The following is a 19,546-nucleotide window of genomic DNA, read 5'->3' as shown; positions in this document are numbered from 1 at the left end:
TGCACCACATAAAGTAGAAGAAGAAGAAGACAGTGACCACAATTAGAGGAACCTCAAAATTTTCCGAAGCTAAGCTTAGTCCTACTATGGAAGAGGAGTCTGAATTTCTCTTGACTTGACGCTGGTCCATGGGTCTTCGTCGCTGTCAGATCAGATCAGATAAAAAAAAACATGCTATGTACTCAACATATCACAATAAATTAAAAAGGAACAATATTATAAAGTGCAAAAAAGCTATACTAAAGAGCTTAGAAACCATGTGAACAATGTGCAAGAAAATGTTCAAGAAGAATCCTTCATTGTAATTTTTTCAGAGACGAATTGTACGTTTTTATTGCTACAGGAAGCTCAGTCTTTGAGATGGGTAGTCGCAGTCTGTTGGTCCATATGCTTCTGTGTTGGACCAGGAGCTGATGGAGGTGGTGGGTGATGTTGTCCAGGATGCTCCTTAGTTTCAGGAGCATCCGCCTCTCCATAACCGTCTCCAAGGAGTCCAGTTTCACTCCCACCACATCACCAGCATTGAGGATGAGTTTGTTGAGTCTGTTTGTGTCCGGCACCGTTAATCTGCTGCCCCAGCAAACCACAGCAAACAGAATTCCACTGGACACCACCGATTCATAAAACATCCTCAGCATTGTCCCGCAGACGTTGAAGGACCTGAGCCTCCTCAAGTAGTCGAGACGACTCTGTCCTTAATCGTGAAGGGCCTCAGTGTTCCGAGCCCAGTCCAGTTTATTGTCAATGAGGACCCCAAGATATTTATAGTCCTCAACCATATCAACATTGACCCCCCCGGATGGAAACGGGGGTCACACCCGTAATAAGTAGTGTTGAACTCTGTCTGCAGATGTATAGACGTGGACTTCAACCACCTTCACCAAGGTTCAGTTTTAGGTCATGTCTTCTCATGAGTAAGATTAGAGGACGTGTTTAATCGGTCTAAGGAAGTGGCATTAACATCACAGGAGCATTAGCGATGCTGCTCAAGTCGAGGCTCACATTTTGCAGCATGGCTTTAAACTAGCAACATTAAAACTTAAAACCAGATCTGTTTGACCATCTCTCAGTCGTTCTGTGCATCAACAGAATGACAATCTGACAAACCACATAAGCTCCATGGCGGAGATAACGGTATTTACAGACATTCTTATCGTAGCAACACAGAAGGAAAACAGAAGACAGAGAAGACGTCTTCTCTGAACATTTCATTGACTTCTGAACTTGCTTTACTGTGAACCATGTCCAGAACATTCCCTTGCCTGTTTGCGTTGCTATTGACACCGGAGCAAGAACGAAGCTTGAATCTATAAACATCATCACCAGATAGGACCAGAGAGTTGTTTGTCTCAATGAGTAGCATGGTGGCTACGGCAAAAGATGACACTTTTGAGAGACAAAAATAGAAACCTTTTGGTTTTAAGAGAAATCATGTTTCTATTCAGGATTTTAATCTTGACATTGTTTTTTTCGTGCGTCTAATTTTGAGTGCATTTTATTTACGTCCCAAATGAAAGCCCAACTCAGCAGTTGAAGTCGTATGAACCGGGCCTCTACACGACGGGCTCCTCCCTGGGGCTCACAGCAGACACCCAGGAGGAATTATGCAAAACTTAAGTTAAGCTTTCACCGCTCCTTTGCTCCACTCGCCTGAAACTCCTCCTAAAAATCAAAGAGGCACGCTAGCAGGGAGAAGCAACAAATATTACTCGAGTGTTCTCAGCACGACTTCTGTTTTTGATGAGCTGCATCCTCTGACAGTACAAAACACAGAGGAGGAAACATCACCATCCTGCGGAGATGAGCTGATCTCCCAGTTCGGGGGCGGGACAGATGGAAGCAGCATATTGCTTACTAATGAAAGTCACAGTTTATTGCTACTTGTGTTGGGAGAAGCAGGAGCTGACGTGTGACTCAAATCCTCTGACAACAGAGCAACATGTCCTACCACACGACAGTGAAACTCTTGATCAACAATTGGAAACCTCTCAACAAAAGAGGATTTAGACGTACACCAAACAGCAAAAGGAGGACAAGACATGGTTGAAGCTTGATTCTGTGAACACTGAGGAGAAGCACGGAGAGTTTCAACTTACTGCAAACCAGTGCCAGGATCATACGTAGCAGCTTGTATGGACATCGCATCCCAGCCCAGTTCTGCAAGAGAAACCAGTGTGTGAATCACTAGAGAGTGAGCTTCTTACACCGCTGTGGTTCATGCCTAGGACTGAAGATGCAAAGGTCAGTAGGGAGACCAGCCAAGATGTCGGGTTTAAGGACAGTAGCTCTGACACAAAGGCAGAGTCAGAAGCGACAGAGTTGATTATGCTCAGGTTTTCATTGGGAGTGACTAGAAAGGATACGATTAGAAACAAGTACATCAGAGGGACAGCTCATGTGGATGGATTTGGAGACAAAGTTAGGGAAGTCAGATGGTTTGGACACATGGAGAGGTGAGACATGGAACATGTTGGACTGAGAATGTTTCAAATGTGGACATCAAGTAACAAGAGAAAGACAAATTCATTCAAATACAATTCAAATACATGGCTCTGGGATAGGAGGACAGATATATAGGACATATTAGAGAACATAGAACATATTTCTAAAATTTAGCTGGCAGAATTGAAAAGCATATGCATATCTCAACATCAACAATGTAGTGGACTGATATCAGACCTATTGCATTTAGGAGGAAAATAAATAAATAGGCAAACAAAATTCTAATATTAGTAAACCACACACCGTTCTGCAGGCGTTTCCATTTAGAGGAGAAAAAATAAATACAGGACAACCAAGACAAAGGAAAAAAAAATAAAGTAAGATAACAAAGTAGTTGTATTAGTAGTGGTAGTAATAATAGATTGTATAACCAGATTGTTTTCAGATGTCTACAATCTCATCCAAATCCCTGTGCTCAAGAAATCGCAAAAAAAGTTCCCAAATAAGATAGAACTCAGGTGTTTTCTTTTTTTAATCACATAGATACATCTATCTAGAGCTAGAGCTGAAATAATTGTTTAAATAAAAGTTTAAAAGAGTGTGAGACTCAATGCTTTTCCAACAGAGTGCAATTGACCTGTCTACCATTTTCCTCTCTACTTTAGGTAGATGACACTTGTCTGGATATAGACGCAATAAACACAGTTTCGGAGCTAAGGCTACCGGAGGTGAAAGTTGTTTGAGAAATATATCTCAGGATAAATTTCTGGATGATCTCATTTCAAGTCGAAATAGTTTTGGAGGAGGAAAACATTTTTAAAGCTCTGCCATTATTTGATTATTGTCGGTACATTTTTCTCCTATGCGAGTTTGATCACAGGTAATAACCATGCTCAGTTTATGTGCTCAATAGAGGCTACATATGAGACTATGGCAGTGAAGTTTGAGCTTAGTTTGCTTGTTTGTAGTGTGAATATGATTTTTTTTTACTTTTTTGGACGGAGCAAAAACAGAAGTGATTTAACAAACATCACCTGATGGTGATTTACATGAGGAATGTTGCCATAGCTGAGCTTAACCTCAGAGATCAGTCGACACCAGGCGTGGGCAATTACATTTGCACGTAGGAAAAGAGCTCAATGATGGGGCAACTTCAGCAGCAAGGATGAAATGGAGCGAAAAATAGATGAAAGGAAGTATGTCATTAATAATAATAATAAGTGTCATTATACCATGAGATTATATTAAAGAAGCAAACAATGTTGTTTTATTGTGTCAAATGTCATCTTACATGCATTTTATTTCACTATAAATCATAAAAAACTACTGACAAAACATTCAAATAATACATCACAACTACTTAATAATAATAATAATTTAAAAAATGTAGTCACCAAAACAGCCAGGTGGTTGTCTGAAATAAGAGCGGTTCTATACTTTTGCTTTGACATTTTGAAGGGTGCATATGGCCCCTGGCCCACACTTTGCCCAGTCTGATCAACACTGAGCCAAACTCACCCGCAGATGGTGCTCAGGCCATTTCTGACTATGATTAATCAGGAATACAAATTTAATTTAAACCCAAGTTCTTCCTGCAGTGCATCATGGGACTTGTTTGAGTGACGGGTGTGATGCAGGCTGCACCACCCGCCTCAAATGGGCAGCTCTATATAAAAACCTGCTAAACTGAATATTCATATTTTGAAAAGTGATGTGATGTGTATATAGTGTTAGTGTTGGGACTTTAACGGGTTAATTACGATTGGTTCATTACATGATTATTACAATTAATTAATTACAAGATTATTACAATTAATTAAGTAGCAAAAATTTAATTTAATTTAATTTAACAGTGTGCCAGTGTGACAACAGGGAACCTTTGTGCGTGCAGGAGTTCCTGGTCCACTGATCACACTGATGCTCAAGACACGTGGCAGCTCGGATGATAACAACAACAACAAACATGTAGGAATCAAAAGGAAACAAAAGCAAACAAAAGCATCTGTTTGCTTTTGTTCAGGGATGTTTTTCACTACACAATGGCCAGGGTTTCCATTACTCTGAATGTACTTGAAATTCTTATACAAATATTCTCAAGACATGAAAAGAGCTTTAGTTTAAATAAGGTGATATAAAAACTTGAACATAGCCACCATCGTGGTTTATTGTAGCATTGTCAAACTGATGCAAAATAAACAACATTTTGTTGTTTAAATGTATGTATGTGTCCATCATTTGATTCAGTCATATACCAAATTCATTCAAATTGAAAAATGTGGCTTCTTGTGGCAAATATTCTTATACGATTAAACTGCGATTAATTTAGATTAATTCATCATAAATTCTTTAATTATTAGATTATTTTTTAATCGAATCCCACCTCTAATATATATATTTTGCTATTTCACTATCAGCAATCTCATGATGGGGAAATATCCAGGTGTTAGTCGAGGTATTTGAACAGCTGGGCCAATGTCCCCCCTCATATGGTGGACAGGATGACACACCTGGCTGCTCCACTCTTCCTGGTTCCAGCCCACAGCTGCTCTATTAATAAGCACAGAGAGACTTTCTAAAAGAAGGGAGAGCGTCCTGTAAACAGACCCCTTCAGATTCTGGAGGGAACAAAGAGTAATGGCATTTCGACTTCCAATCCACTCATAAAGATAAATAATTGCTTGGCCACAGTCTTCCATTAGACCCCGACTGTGGGAACACGACCCGGGGACAGCCTCCCGCCTCTTAGCGGAACACAGAGAGCCAACGTCATGCAACATTAACAGTGTGGGTTAAAAGTAGACATGAAAAGGGACGTGAGCGTACACTTCAGAAAGCTGATATTGCCACAGCATTACTGTGAATGAATGATTCATCGGATGGAAAAGGAAGGTCAGCGTGAGGAAGATGTGGGGCTTGTCTTGATGTGGGACAAGCGCAGACAACACATTAGGTTGTTTTGGATCAGAACCAATGATCCGGAAGTTTAGACACTATAAAATCCTGGAGCATTTGGGCGGAAGTTTGTTTGTAGCTTCTGAAACAGGAGTTTTGAGAGTTGCCTAAACATCTAGTTAGGAGGGTTTAGTCACGACGCGCAGACACGTGTGTGATGTCTTCTGACAATCGACCCAGAGTTGAATGAGTCACACAGCCGGCCGACTCCAAACTTCACTGAACCTGAAAATATCTTTCCAGCCAAGTGATGACGGAGCTTGATGGCAGATGGTTGGGGACAAAAAAAAAATTCAGAGTGGACGTGGTTTCACAAATTTCCTCTCAAAACAAACAAGACACCCCTCATCAGAGCAGAGCTAAGTCGAAGTGTAAAGGATTTCCAGGAGAACAAACAGGCGACGAGCGTGGCAGACCAAATAAATGCTCTTTTAGTGGCTACAAGCGCACGGTTACACTGTCTGCCTGCTTCTCGGGCCAGCCGGCACGCTTTGATTCTCATTCCTGCTGGCATCTGCACTGCTGGCACTGAGCTACATTAGTTAAAGTGATTCGTCAGATGTAACACTGCCTTCAGACTAGCAGGGAAGACATTTCACATGTTAACCCTGGGAAGGAAACAAACACAAATAGAATTTAACAAAAAAAAAAAAAAGCTCTTAAAGAACCACATGGGAATCTCACTGCTCACTTTTGCACAAATACTCCATTAAAAATGAATGAACGAGTCAGAAATATCTGCTCGCTTACAATATGGTGATAAAATGCAGAGGAATATTTTGGAATTACAGCAATTTTATGATGATGTCACGGAGTCTTCAAGAATAATGCACACTTGATGACAGAGTGCGAGGCGGCGTGATGGAGGATGAACTAGTACTAAAAGAAAGACTCACATCATGTGCATTTGTGAAATTGCAGGAAAGCTGTACAGTGATGGAAGGATGAGCAGGTGTCCATTCAATACCTCCTCAACATCAAGAGTGAATTTTGTGTTTCATACCAGAGCAGAAGCTGAAACGCTGCAGTATAATGGTGGGAACCTATCGCTTCATGGGTCCCTAAATTCACTTTAGCCAGCAGAGACGTGTCTCACAGGTTACGCATGGCAGACCTTAGACCGAGGGTCTCAAACTTGATGGGCGGGGGGAAACAGGCGCAAAATCTTGGTGAGGTAACTGCACAGTCCAAGGGAGTGACGGGTCTTTTAGTTTTTAAACACACAGTAGATCATTTTGTTCCTCATTAGCATGTAATAGATAATGGATAATTATTTAATTGTATAAGAAAGTAGAATGACATTTTTGAAGGAGTAACAATGTAGCCATGAGTCTATCCACGAAACATGTAAAAGGAAAATTCCGAAATATCACTTGGATATCGGCACCTGTAACGTAGGACTGAAATAGAGTCAAGGCCATACTATGTCTTCATGAATGTACGTAACTGTAGTTTTCTTCTCATCTTCACACATCGATCTTCACACATTGGACAAAGAGGGAGTGTCCTGTTGGGCCCAGCATCACACTGGCATTTCCTCTGTTTTTGAGTCGACCAGATTGGAATACCTTCATCCTTCCCTCAATAGAGACCATTTTCGTACGTAACAAAAGCAGTCATGATGATGATGGTGAAGTCTGTTACCATGACAACGTTGGCCAGATGCGCTGAACACAGAGCGTAGACGCCACCAGAGCCTCCCACCACTGGAGCTCGCATGTCAGTGATGGACACGGTCAGTGAGCCTGCAGAGACAGAGGTATGCAGAGATTAGGGACACAGACATTCAAAAGAGATCTCTTGGACTGAGAGTGCGCGGTGAAAATGAGCAGAACTTCTCTTGGCCAACAATGTGGACGACCCTTTGGTCAGCCTGAGCGTCCTGACACACACAAATGCACACACGTTGTCTATATGAGAACTCACTGACATAACGCTGTTCCCAGCCTCTCACCCTAAACCTAACCATCCAAAACAAATGCTAACCTTTATCAGGACTCCTAACCAAACTTAAACCCAATTATAATGATCTCGATATTTTGAAGTCTTCATTCTCAAATTAAGGCTTAAACTTTTTCGGACCGACCAAAAGATGAAAACTAAGTCAAATGACCTCATATCATACACACACACATTCAAAAGTTTTCTGGGCTCCAGTGAGAGTCAGACCTTCCTAGAGTTAATTTTCCCTAAAAAAGAAAAAAAAAGAAAAGAAAAATACAATTAGTGATGAAGCGCTCCACCTCAGAAGCATGACAAATTAGAGCCAAGAAAACCCCAGGAGAACATTTGTTAAGATGATTATCTGTATTTTCTAAGCTCCTTACATTTAGGAGTAAAATCTAATTTGGGATATGAAGGTATGGAGAGGCGCCAAATGTCTAAAAAGCATGGCTTAACATGAAAGCAATGGAGAAGGAGAGGAACACAGGTGGAATGGATTGGCAGTTTCAGTAATACCACATGGACGTGAGGATAAATGTGTACATTTTAAAAATAGCCATTTACTGCTGTCTTCTGTAGAACGCAGAATGAGACTCCACATCCATATTCATTCACTAAAACTCATTTACTTTTTAAACTTAGGTGTGTTGAATTATCGCATTAATGGTGATTCATTAATGACATACATAAGTAATGCGTTGTTTATTTAATCGTGTTAATCGTGCTCCATTAATCCATTCCACAGTGGGAGGAGTTCTGTGTCTTCACGTCGAGGCTGTACAACAGTGGAAATACATTGATAACTACCTATGTGAAGGGGTATTACTACGCTATGTCAGCGGCAGGAGCTGAGACGGAGAGAGTACAACCATTGTTACCGCCACATTGAATCAGCCCTTTACAGGCTAAAGCTACTGATGTGCAGGGCTGCCAACTCTCACACAGCCAGCATCAGATTGCGCAAAACAAAGCACATTTCGAGTGAACTACTTTATAGATACACTCTGCGATGGGCTCAACAAAGGCTCAGTGTTCAGTGATTGCAGTAGATCTAATGAAAACTTCCCGGTCAGTACAGTACGTTGCCACCACTTCCACAACCAAATTCACATCCGTTGGCAGGTGTGTGTTTCTTACTGCAGACGTGACCCCGTGCTCTATGGTGCAAAACAAGGGGGTCAAATTTCTGCTTTTGCACAGTTTGTTTTTACAGCATATGTTAATGTTTGGGGCTGCACCTGTTCAAGTTTGTAAAAAATAAGCAATTTTATAGATCTCTATCAATCTATTGTCTTTTCATCTGCCACAACAATATAATACATTTAACTGAAAATACCACAAAGTGAAGGGTTTAAACAGCAATTTTGGGTGACATTAAGCGATGAATTAATAAATCATTCATTTTAATATTCATTTAATTGAATCATCTGACAGCACTGTTTCTATTTTGACATTGTGATCACTGGGGCCAGGCATAGTCTGTTCCAAAATGGAGTCAAGCAACATGCCATTAGCAGCACCGATGAGGTGAGGAAAAAAATCGCATTTCTCTATGGAAATATTTACTATTACCCTTAAATAGTGTGTAATATATGAGGGCAGTGAAGGTGGAGGTACGTGGAGAAGTGCCAAAAGTCAAAAACAAAGGAAAAGTCATGCCAGATGGGCACCATTGCTGTCCATTTTTAAAACAATTCTTAAAATGCACTTTTAGACTTTGGCTTTTATTCAACCACACAGCTGATCTTATTAGTAATTTCTCTTAATTCTATGTAATTATTATTTCAATTTAATCCTGATTTTACTGTCTGTTCAGCACTTAGTGATGATCTTGTGTTGTTGTTTTTTTAAGTGCTTTATAAATAAATATGGTTATGATATGGTATGAAGGTGCGAGTTTGTCATCAGATATAAGGAGGGTCAAGTGGCACACAACTATGGTGGAATGCTGCGAGTGCCTGACTTCATCTGAGAGTCTGAGAAAATTCAAGTTTCAGACAAAGCGACAAATATAGGCCGGCACAGAGTCGAACCAAAACATGATGTTTCTGACAAGCTGAGTGCAATGAGGAGAGTAAGTGAGAAGACGTTTGTTTTGGTGGTGGCTCTATTGATGGCTGTCATGTGGAATAAGAGCGGCGATAATGACGCTAATGGATCAGTCAGGAAGGAAAACAGACTCCGATTTCTTCGCAGAACTTTAACAAAAAAAGAATGCGGGCCTTTTAGGTTCATTAGCCGCCCAGTCACGTTGGAGACGCAGAGAGCCAGACTGCCTTGTAATCGTTTTGCAAAGCCCAGCAAACGTTTGACTCCAGGTCAAGTATTCACTGTGGTGGGTGGCAGCGCTTTTTAGGAGGGATTTAACTCCTTTATTGATTCCACGCTTGGGGGGAGGGGTCCGAATTATTAAATAATAAATTGGAATTCTGTGAAATTTGAACTTACCCGTCAGCTCACTCATGATGACACGAGGTAACAACAGCTGGGGAGAGGTTGAGGCAGACAGCAGATGTGTTTGCACCCTTCAATTCCATGAACATAATTCCTCCCTGACACAGTTTTACACCCAGTAACTGGACAGGTGCAGAGTTCATGTGTGACTGGACCTACTGTATTAGCTCAGCTCACTCAGGGGCAACTGAGGTCATGAGGCCTGGTGCACTCTCAGGCCTGGTTTTGTTTGTTTGTGTTCATGTCAAGAAAGAACTCTGCATGATCACTGCATGAGTCGTGAGTCGGTGAAGTTATCATAGTGAATGGCTGTGCGGTGGCGTAAAGTGGGACAGGATTGAAGCCATTCGAATTCAGAGTGGTGTGTGTGAGGACATGGACAGCCACAGTTAATTATGCAAATGAGCTGATAAGAGAAGCAGAGAGCGCTGATAAAACAAAACAGTGTCTTTTTAATCACGGCTGGAGTTTGCTCGAGTTCTGATCTCAGATCTATTATGCATGTTCTTACATTCCAATTCCGTGTGCGTACGTGTGTGTGTGTGTGAGCGAGTGAGTGCCTTGGGACCACACAGTGTAAACATTGACGGAAAAAGCGACTTGACAGTGATGGTGGCGGTGATGATCATGGAAAGACAGATGGTAATTAGAGTGTGTTGCTGAGTCATTCATCTCGCGTCGCTCCCGACACCTAGGTGCGGTTTTATGTGGATTTATGGGCCAGATGAAGGTTAAAGCTTCAGCCAACCATTTGAGGAGACGGGCTGCCCCAGTTTTGGTAGTGCCATGGAATTTCAATTTCACACTGAACCACTATACACTATGTGGTCTCTGATCCCTTCAAAGTGTACCAGGATGAATTGGAGCAAATTCAAGATGGTGACTCGCTCTCTAAATTACATGCGAGACCCCACTGGAACTGGAAACACTGAGTGTTACAGCAACATAAATAAACATCAATGACTAAACAACTGTTACTGTCGTCCAATATGAAGGTCAGTTCTGAAGGAGAAAAGGGAAATTATATTCTACAGTACATGTCAAAGTTAATGTTGATATACTCTCCTTTCATAATTATGTATCATGACTTACAGTTCGCAACTACATCTGCTGTTCCTCTGTTGGCAACAGATTTGTTTGTTTGTCATGTGGATGAGGATCATCAACAGCAAGTCTTGGGCCACGGTGCACAGAAGGCGACTGTTGGGTGCTTGCTTCAAACTTTGAAGCGTCAAGAGGACGAATACATGCTTGAGTTCCACAGGTCAGGTTTCAGGGAAATTACTTGAATTGGGAAAGGCAGCAGCCACAATGCACAATCAGAAGGAAAAAATCTTTAAACACACATCTTCTGTTGAGCATCATGGGCAGCAGCATCAGCCTCCCTGACACTGGTAGTTCATACGGTAAAGAGCAAACTTGTAGAGGGGTAACTTGTAAAGCACCTCCATTTGTGTGGAAGGTGAAGGCAAAAAGGTCCACCATTCTGTGGTCTGCTGTGAGGTGTATTCTCTTGAATGCAACGAAACACCTCAACTGGTTCTTCTTGATGCTCCAAACACAGAGAGGCGTAAACTACTTCTGAAGTCACGTGTAGCAAAGATTTTGCTCTGCTGGTCGCAGTTCGAAGTACAAGAACTGAAGATGGACATCCTTGAACAAGCTTCTGCCCTCCAACTTTACATTCATTTGAGTAGAACTGCCATTTTATGAGCTTTCCTCGTGTATTTCAGCGTCTGCGATCATATCAGCTGTGACTGGTCAGACTGCCACACATAAACAGAGGACGTGTTCACCACTCTGATGGTGAAGTCAGACGTCCGGTTTATGGAGATTATTTGCAAAGCAGTCCAAGACCCTGGAAAGTGTGACACCACATCCATGATAAAAACCAGCTGTAGTTTGCAGCTCGCAAATACATTGTGCATATTAAACAGGCCTGCCAAGTGGATTCTGCCGCTTAAGGGGATTTAAGATTTAGGATTCCTGCACCCAGCAAGCAGTGAGACATGAGGTGTGCCGTTATTTGAGCATGATGGCGACACACTTCATGTCACGTACAAATTATTCACGGCTGCTAACCATTTTTACGTCACTATAAACCACATCCAGTCCATTTGTGACATTTCACAATGTCACAGGTTCCGCGGGAGTGAGAATGAAGCGGTTTGTGTGCAGAACAGGTCAAACACACACTGGAGGCAACACTTCATCTGCTGCAGTATAATCCCGAGTAGAGCTCTCAGCCTCTCTGTCAAACTAAACTGCACCATTATTGTGACTTCAGGCGTGCCTTAAGCTATGGGTCAGCGCCGCATTTAACAGTCTTTTCAGGATGAAGAGGAGCCCAGGAATGGCAAGCTGATGGGTGGCGGCGGACTGACATCGCCTCAGGCATTGTCTCTTCAGCTTCACTACGGTGTCAGAAAACAAACTGTTAAAAAAAAGGGAGAAAAAGACAGCACAAGGTGTTAAACTGGATGACCTGGACTGCTCTCTCGTATTTGTATTCATATCCACCAGTTACCATGATCACATCTCATTCTATAGGCACAGAGGTTACTATACAGGCAAAGGCAGTTGAAGTCAAGAGTGAACTCTGAAGCCTCATGCTCATTCAAACTGCCATCTTCCTCAGGAGGTAACCTCTATTTCTTGGTGTTTAAAAAAAGTGATAACAATTTGTTGAGAATTTTTTTTAAACTGCACTTCAGCCTGTGGAATCAAGACATTCCTAGGCCAGATTACAGAGGTAGGCCATTTTCCTTTGTTAAAAATAAGTCTTCTGGCTCAGCTCTTTCTGAAGTCTGACTCATCCTTTCTTCCCTCTTTACCTTCATTGGTCAGAAATGGTGACTACATATCTGCATAGCTTTCACATCTGCGAGGAAAAATAGGAGTGAAACAGCGAAATAAAACTTTCAGCGTGAAACAAATGTGTTGTTTTTCGCCTAATTCAAACGGATGTGACTATACGTGATAATAGCTGTCTCATTAAATGACGGCCTAAGATGGAGCTGCAATGAATAAATAACACTCGAGGAGTACACACTTAAGGCTGCGGGAAAGCTGCCTCTGAAGCTCAGCTGGTGGACACCCGCTTTCGTCTGACACATCTGTTCTGTATGCATTAAATCTTGGGGCCCAGCAGACGATTCTGCTGCTGTCAGCACTTCGGCAGTCACAGGCCTCCTCTGTGGGCTAATAAAGCGAGGAGATGCTTGATCAAATGTATTTACCACAAACAAATGAGAAGCGCCCTCCAGTGAATAAAGGGAGGGTCAATGCGTACACAGAAAAGCAGACTCGACTCCTTGTCTGCTTAAATAACTCACTGGCTAAAAAGGTTGTGTTGTTATGATGAGAGTTTTGTGTTCTCCCTGACAATTGGAATATGGCGTCCACAATCTGCAGACAGGAAGAGCAATTATTAGGGTATATTGTTGACAAGCAGCTGTGACTTGGTGCCAACCATCATTTGAGTCAGTCGCGATCGCAACCCCAGAAAACCAGACAAGTATCGGCTATTAAAACTGAAATCTGATGGTCGCGGGGAAAAAAGCAAAAATAGAACGCGTTTGTAATCGAATCACTGTTCAGTGATGTTCTGGATTCATATCACTGCAGTTCAGGTTTCTCATCAAAACTTAAACCAGAACCATTCAGAGCAGACATGACTGTGCAGACATGACTGTGAAGTTCACAACAGCTATTATATATTATTATTATATAAGATAATGTATTTAATTTTGGCTGCTCAGCAAATGTGCCAACAAAGGCAGTTAGGAAACGTTGCTTGTGATGAAATTTTCAAAATCATCATTAGGATTTTTCTACAAATCTACCATCTCTGCATCTCTCATTCCAAGGCTGAATTAAAAGGCTCAGAGAGACATAAATGCCTAAATGGGACCTTTTCTGTTTTTCTACAGTGTCAGTCACATGAAACCTTGACATAGATACAAATATGAAAACAATGTCAGTGCGTTTAAGAGTTATTTAAGTCACAAAAAGCAAGCATACCCAAAATGCTTTGTTGGAGAAAGTGACACAGACTACAATCTTTACTACATTGATCACTATGTGAAACCAATTTTATCCATCAACTTCCACCACTCAGCACCACTACAAAATAGAAATGTTGACTTCATTTACTCACTGCTGTGTGAACTGCCTAAGAGATCCAGTTTCAGTGTTCAGAGAGGTGTCTATGTCGCAACTCTGTGAAAATCATACCTGCTAAGCCAGGCCTGGGCAAAGTGTGGCCCGGGGGCCATGTGTGGCCCGATGCCTGTATTTTCATGGCCCTTTTAAAGTCAGACTAAAACTATAGTTTATTTTTTTTGTTCTTTCTCTTTTAGTCATAACTGCCACCACTTCAGCAGAAATGTATTTTGAAATAAATTCCCTTTTTTATCTTGAACGCCTGGTCCATAGTTATGTTGATTAATATTCAAATTAAATGCCTATAAAATGAAATATTTCATTATGTTTCATGGCACATTTACACTCTATTTAATCTTTCTAGGTTAATTTTGTCCTTGTTACTTAAGTATGTATTTTGGATATTTTGCCGTCATGTTTTGTAGTCATCGCTTTCTTTCTTTTGATGGTGGCACCTCACAAGTGTTACAGTTTCGCTGCCTATGAGAACAGAGACAGAGAATCCCAACCAAACCATTCTATGTTGTGTTTTTCATAAAACATATAGCAAACTCTAAACCCAGAGATGCCTGCTCTTATTTTGCCATAATGTTCTTGGCCACCAGCAAGCTCAACTGTATTCAGTACGGCTGGTGCCATCACATGCTTATGCTAGTTTAAAATAGCGTAGCAAACTTCCAAAACCTTGTATGAAAACAGTGGACGCGCGGACGCTGCAAAAAGGTGGAAACAGCTGGAATATTTGAGCGAAGAATTTGACAGTGTGGAGGCATGGAGGTTAGGAATTATGATAATCACACAGGCAGCCTCTGCATCACACCAAGGTCACCCCGCCCCCGGAGTGCTCCGCTCAGTGGCATACCTCAGGAACAGTCAAGGCACCAATGACATACAGTGTTCGTTCAACAGCCAGCCATGTCCTGACTAGGACGATAACTCACACAAACACAAGTCTCTCAGAGTCCCTCCTGCTTGTCAGCCAATCAGCCACCACTACATCACTGAGACAGGTCACAATGCTCCAGACATGATCCTGACCTCTCTTTCTTGTCCCACCCCCTTGTTTTTCATCTGCTTTTCTCTTAGTTACTGATGCCGTTGCAGTGCGCAGGTGTGGCGTCAACACTTAATCTTAACTTCCTCCCCTGAAAAGGCCAAGAACGACATCGACCGCTTAATGAGGCAGCACAGGGAAACAACTTGTTCGCCTTTGTCCTCACATAAACTACCACCATCCTCACGTAATTCCCAAACTTCTCCATGGCACGAAATACATTCACGGTGTACAATTGAACTTCGTCATTTCCTGTGAAGAACGACATTTTGTCTGATTCTAGTTTTTTCCTTTTCCTTGTATCCGGCCACAAGTGTCGCAGAATTGCAAGGGGCACCATCGCATGTTTTACACAAGCCCAGCTGCAAATATGGAGCCAGATCTAGTTACACAAGACGTAGTACAAAAAGTATATAAAGTAGTATATAGTATATAAAGTTTGAAAACTGCTCCCGAGTCTGGGTGACCATAGAGGTTGTATTATGTAGTAGACAGAGAGCAAGCGGGTGAATTTGTCCGACTCATATGGAATAAGGAATAAGGAATATTCATCCTATGGTGAGACTTCACGCTGCCTCTGCTGTAGTGACCTTGCATCAGAGAACCCACAAAGCAGCGCATACTGAAGCCAATGCATCACCAAAGGCATGGGAGAAAATACAAATAGTAGTGGAGGCTGCTAATCATCATTGTCATTGTAGCTTCAGAGATGAGGAAGAATGTCACCAGTGGATCAGATAAAACATCCATAAAGGTTATGTAATGCACTATGTCTGCTGCCTGGGATGCCATAAACACTGAAGAGTCTTCTCTTTTACAGTCAAGCTACATCCTTTTGAAATTGTGACATCAACTTTGAATAGTTTGTTGGTAAAACTCTGGCGGCCACAGGGTTAAGAGGTTGAGAAACATCACTGTACTCATACACTGGAATGTGAAAGAATGATATTTGTTCATTTAACACAAGCTTATTTAAAAAAAAAAAAAAAAAGCATACACATTGTGTTTTGTTCTGCAAAATTTTCCCACCTATAAATCCCACAAAAAGAGGAGCAGGCATGTACATGGAAGCATCTTCCTAAAGGCCCCGCTACATGGGCTCAGTGGGTTCCTATTTTCAAGATGGCAGCCAGACTCTCCACATGCAACCAACATTTCTTTGCAGACTGACATGACCTGCTACACTGCAGGTTTCTCGCTCGATCAAAGAGCTTTTTCAAAGACTTGTCCTGGAGCGGAACTTTGATTTCCGTCGGAATCAGTGAATAGCTGCTGTCACTGAAATGAATATAGTGATGTTGCCACATACTAAACCACAAATAAACTCCATTTGGAATGAATAAAATTGTGAACTTTATGTTGTCCGTGTGAGGTCACTTTTTGACCATGGTGATTTGGTAATCTTTGACTAAATATAGCAAGGTAAAAACAACGTTTGGAATTTGTGAAAGCTACTTTATGAGTGTGTGAGACTTGACGGGAAAAGAAATGCAGAGAAAATTTGTGTCCTGCTTTTCCATAACAATAGATCAGATAAAGCCAAGGTCATACGGTTATTAAAGAAATGAAATTGTTTTGTGTTTTACTACAGAAAAAGAAGAAGAAAAGAAAAACACCAGTTCAATGAAAAAACTTTTCCAATATAAATATATGTGATACAAAGTGCAATGTTGCTGTGAGTCACCTCCGCTGTCAACATTTCTTACCCTTAAACTTTGCAGCAACAGGAGGAAAACACAAACTTCCAACAGAAGGATAGAATGGCAGCTCTTGGGCTTCAGTGCAATCTAATGTATCACTGAGCTAATTACTGCACTTTAACACGTCAAATCGAAAGATCTTAAAATGTTAATCGGCCAAATATGAATCACACAGAAACAGCCTCCTCCGCTCTGCAAACATCAAACTTAAAAGAGTGCTATAAGAAGTGCTGTACCCAGACAATTGCAATGGCATTTCTCTGCTAAAAGAGCGCGCCGTGTGCTGTATGGAAGCGTGCATCAGTTATATAACAGGCACTGGAAACAGCAGCACGGTCGAAGCCTGCAGGGGCTCTACTCAATTTTGGAACTTTCACTCGCACGAGAGAAGGCAGAAACAATTGTCAGACTAAATTAGGAGTGACAACGGAGCGACCGTCTCGGCCGCAGCAGGGAGACGACTCCGCGACGTGTCTGATCTCAAAGAAATGACATTAATCAAGCGCTGAAGGATTAAAGAAAACATGTCAGCTTTAAAGAACGACAACATCGAGTCACTGGCCATGTAGAGGTTGAACTGACAAGCTAACATTCATCACAAAGCCACTCGCATGTTCAGGCTTCAGGCAACATCAAGCCACACGTGTCGTCCTCCTCAGCGCGGCTTTGATCCAAAGAACATTTATATTTTGAATAGGGAACTTTCTCGCAGAAATCGAGTTCACGCTTCGGGAAACGGCGTCAGCAATATGTGAAACTAAAAAGTGAATGGAAATGGAAAATTGAACTCCTGCTGTGTCTCCAATCAATGTCCCGTCCAGTTGTCCTCTAACTTGTGAACCCGTGACTCTGCTCTCTGAAACACTGACTCATGCTCAGTGCAGGGTTTGTGCACCCCCTCTGCCCCACCACCAACACCACCACCACAAAAAATATAAAGAAAAATAAAAAATAATGATGGAGAACAGAGCAGCCAATAAAGTCAGCCATCGAGAAAGCAGGAAGAACATGGGAAAGTTTTGACTTTTACTGAATTTGTGACAATGAAAACACTAGTTTATAACCATGACAAGTAAATCTCTCTCCCATCGGTACGGTCTGTGAGTTTTGTGAGCAGCAGACTTCAGCCATTGTGAGGTTTCTTTCCCCAATTAAAAACACGCTGAAAAACACCACAACCATGCCCACCTCCATGTTGCGTTACGTAACGTGTTATCCGCTCATTTCTAAGTTTCCACTTTATACCTTGGAATGATTACGTGAGATTTCACCTTTCGAAAGAAACCATCCCTCCTAAGGCGTGGTGGCTCTTACTTAAGCTGTGTCGGTGCGCCATGATCACTTACATCTAGTGGACACCCTGCAGTGGGTCAGCTAAAGGGACCCTTTTGACAAATGAAGAATGTTTCAGCTTTATACAATGGATCAAAACGTGCCCATAATGTGGATCTGGACAGAGGGCAACATGCCCCCACTTTTCCTTTTTTTTCTGCTGTGTTTTTTATTTATGCCTTTTGGGTGTCCCCCGTTCAGTAATTCAAATTTCCAACTGAATTTTATATTTCCTTCATAATGAACTTTTAAAATCCTTTTCACTGTATTAAAAAAAGTACATTATATATTTATCATGTTTTTCATTTCTCTTCAGATGAATATGGCAAAGTCCTGCTCATTTCTATTCCCCCATTTATTAAAATAACTGCTGAGATGTCAACAAAATGGTTTTACTTCATCATATTTGGCTGCAGCATTACACTTTTCTCTTAACAGACTGATATATGCATTTTAACACATTCATTTTTTTAAATCATTTCACATTTTTTTTCTCTAAAATGCCTTTTTCGCTCTAAATAGAATACCTTTCTAAACATTTAGTTAAGAGAATTGGTTTGACAACTGTCCCACCACATTAAGTGGCCCTTTTGGAAATCCAGTCATAAAGGCATGTGAGGTTCCAGGCTGCCCTCGACCGAAAGCTTTCCTTCTTGCATGACAATGGTTTAAAAAGAACTTGGATGTTTGAGATCGGACGGGGTCATGAACCGTGACCTCACATTCACAGATGCACATCCCTGATCATTCACAATTGGAAGGTGCAATGTAACATTGGAAGTTGGGGGCAAATAAGGCGAGCAACACATTATTCACATAAAGATGCAATGCAATCCTCAAGTTCCAAAGCTCAGTCGCCCCCACAAATCCGTAGAAAACAGAATCAGTGTCAAGGCACGATTTGTGTTCCAAGACGATATAATTTGTGTCTTGCTTCAAGAGACACAAAAAGGAAAACAGTGACCTCAGATCTTAAAGAAATTGCTAACAAAGTAAACAGGCAGAGGGCTGCAAGAAATCACAGTGAAGTATGTTGGGAATGAAGACTTGTGTGTGCTGCTACGAAGCAGCTGGATGATCTGGATCGTCTCAGAGGAGGCCAACACCCGGAGGCTCATGGGAGGAGAAACACAGTGCTGTGGCACTTGTGGACCTCCTGAAGCTCAGAGTTGGGGAGCGTAACCGGAGGGAAGAGATGAGTCCATTTGTGGAATTAGGTAGTCGCCTCTTAATGTGTGCAAGGGAACACTGACTGGAGCATGAAGGAGGATTGGTTGTAATGAGACGTGAGATGTGTGAAGTGAGCGTGCGCGTAAAGAGAGCCACCTCAGCTAAGAATAATGCGTGAACTAAATCTTTCCCAAGCAATATTTATCATTGCCCAAAAGATCCCATGCTTGGTAACAAGAGGCAGCAATAACAGCATGGGAGATTATGTAATACAACTTACGGGAAGAAAAAATGCATTAATATAATGATGCTCCAACGGGACAGGTTCAAAGTA

General features: G+C 41.7%; 1 protein-coding gene across 1 annotated transcript in view; it reads right to left on the bottom strand.

The window, feature by feature from the left end:
- The window catches only part of rhbdl1 (rhomboid, veinlet-like 1 (Drosophila)), a 52,410-nt gene that overhangs the window by 6,801 nt on the left and 26,063 nt on the right, over positions 1 to 19,546 (bottom strand). The window contains exons 6-7 of the mRNA XM_053866164.1: positions 7,039 to 7,139; positions 2,097 to 2,157 (exon numbers count right to left, since the gene is read on the bottom strand). Coding sequence (XP_053722139.1) covers positions 2,097 to 2,157; positions 7,039 to 7,139 — 162 coding nt within the window. The remainder of the gene's footprint in view (positions 1 to 2,096; positions 2,158 to 7,038; positions 7,140 to 19,546) is intronic.

The sequence above is a fragment of the Synchiropus splendidus genome, chromosome 5 (assembly GCF_027744825.2).
Source record: "Synchiropus splendidus isolate RoL2022-P1 chromosome 5, RoL_Sspl_1.0, whole genome shotgun sequence".
NCBI classification, from domain to species: domain Eukaryota; kingdom Metazoa; phylum Chordata; class Actinopteri; order Syngnathiformes; family Callionymidae; genus Synchiropus; species Synchiropus splendidus.
This window is presented reverse-complemented; position numbering and strand designations above follow the sequence as displayed.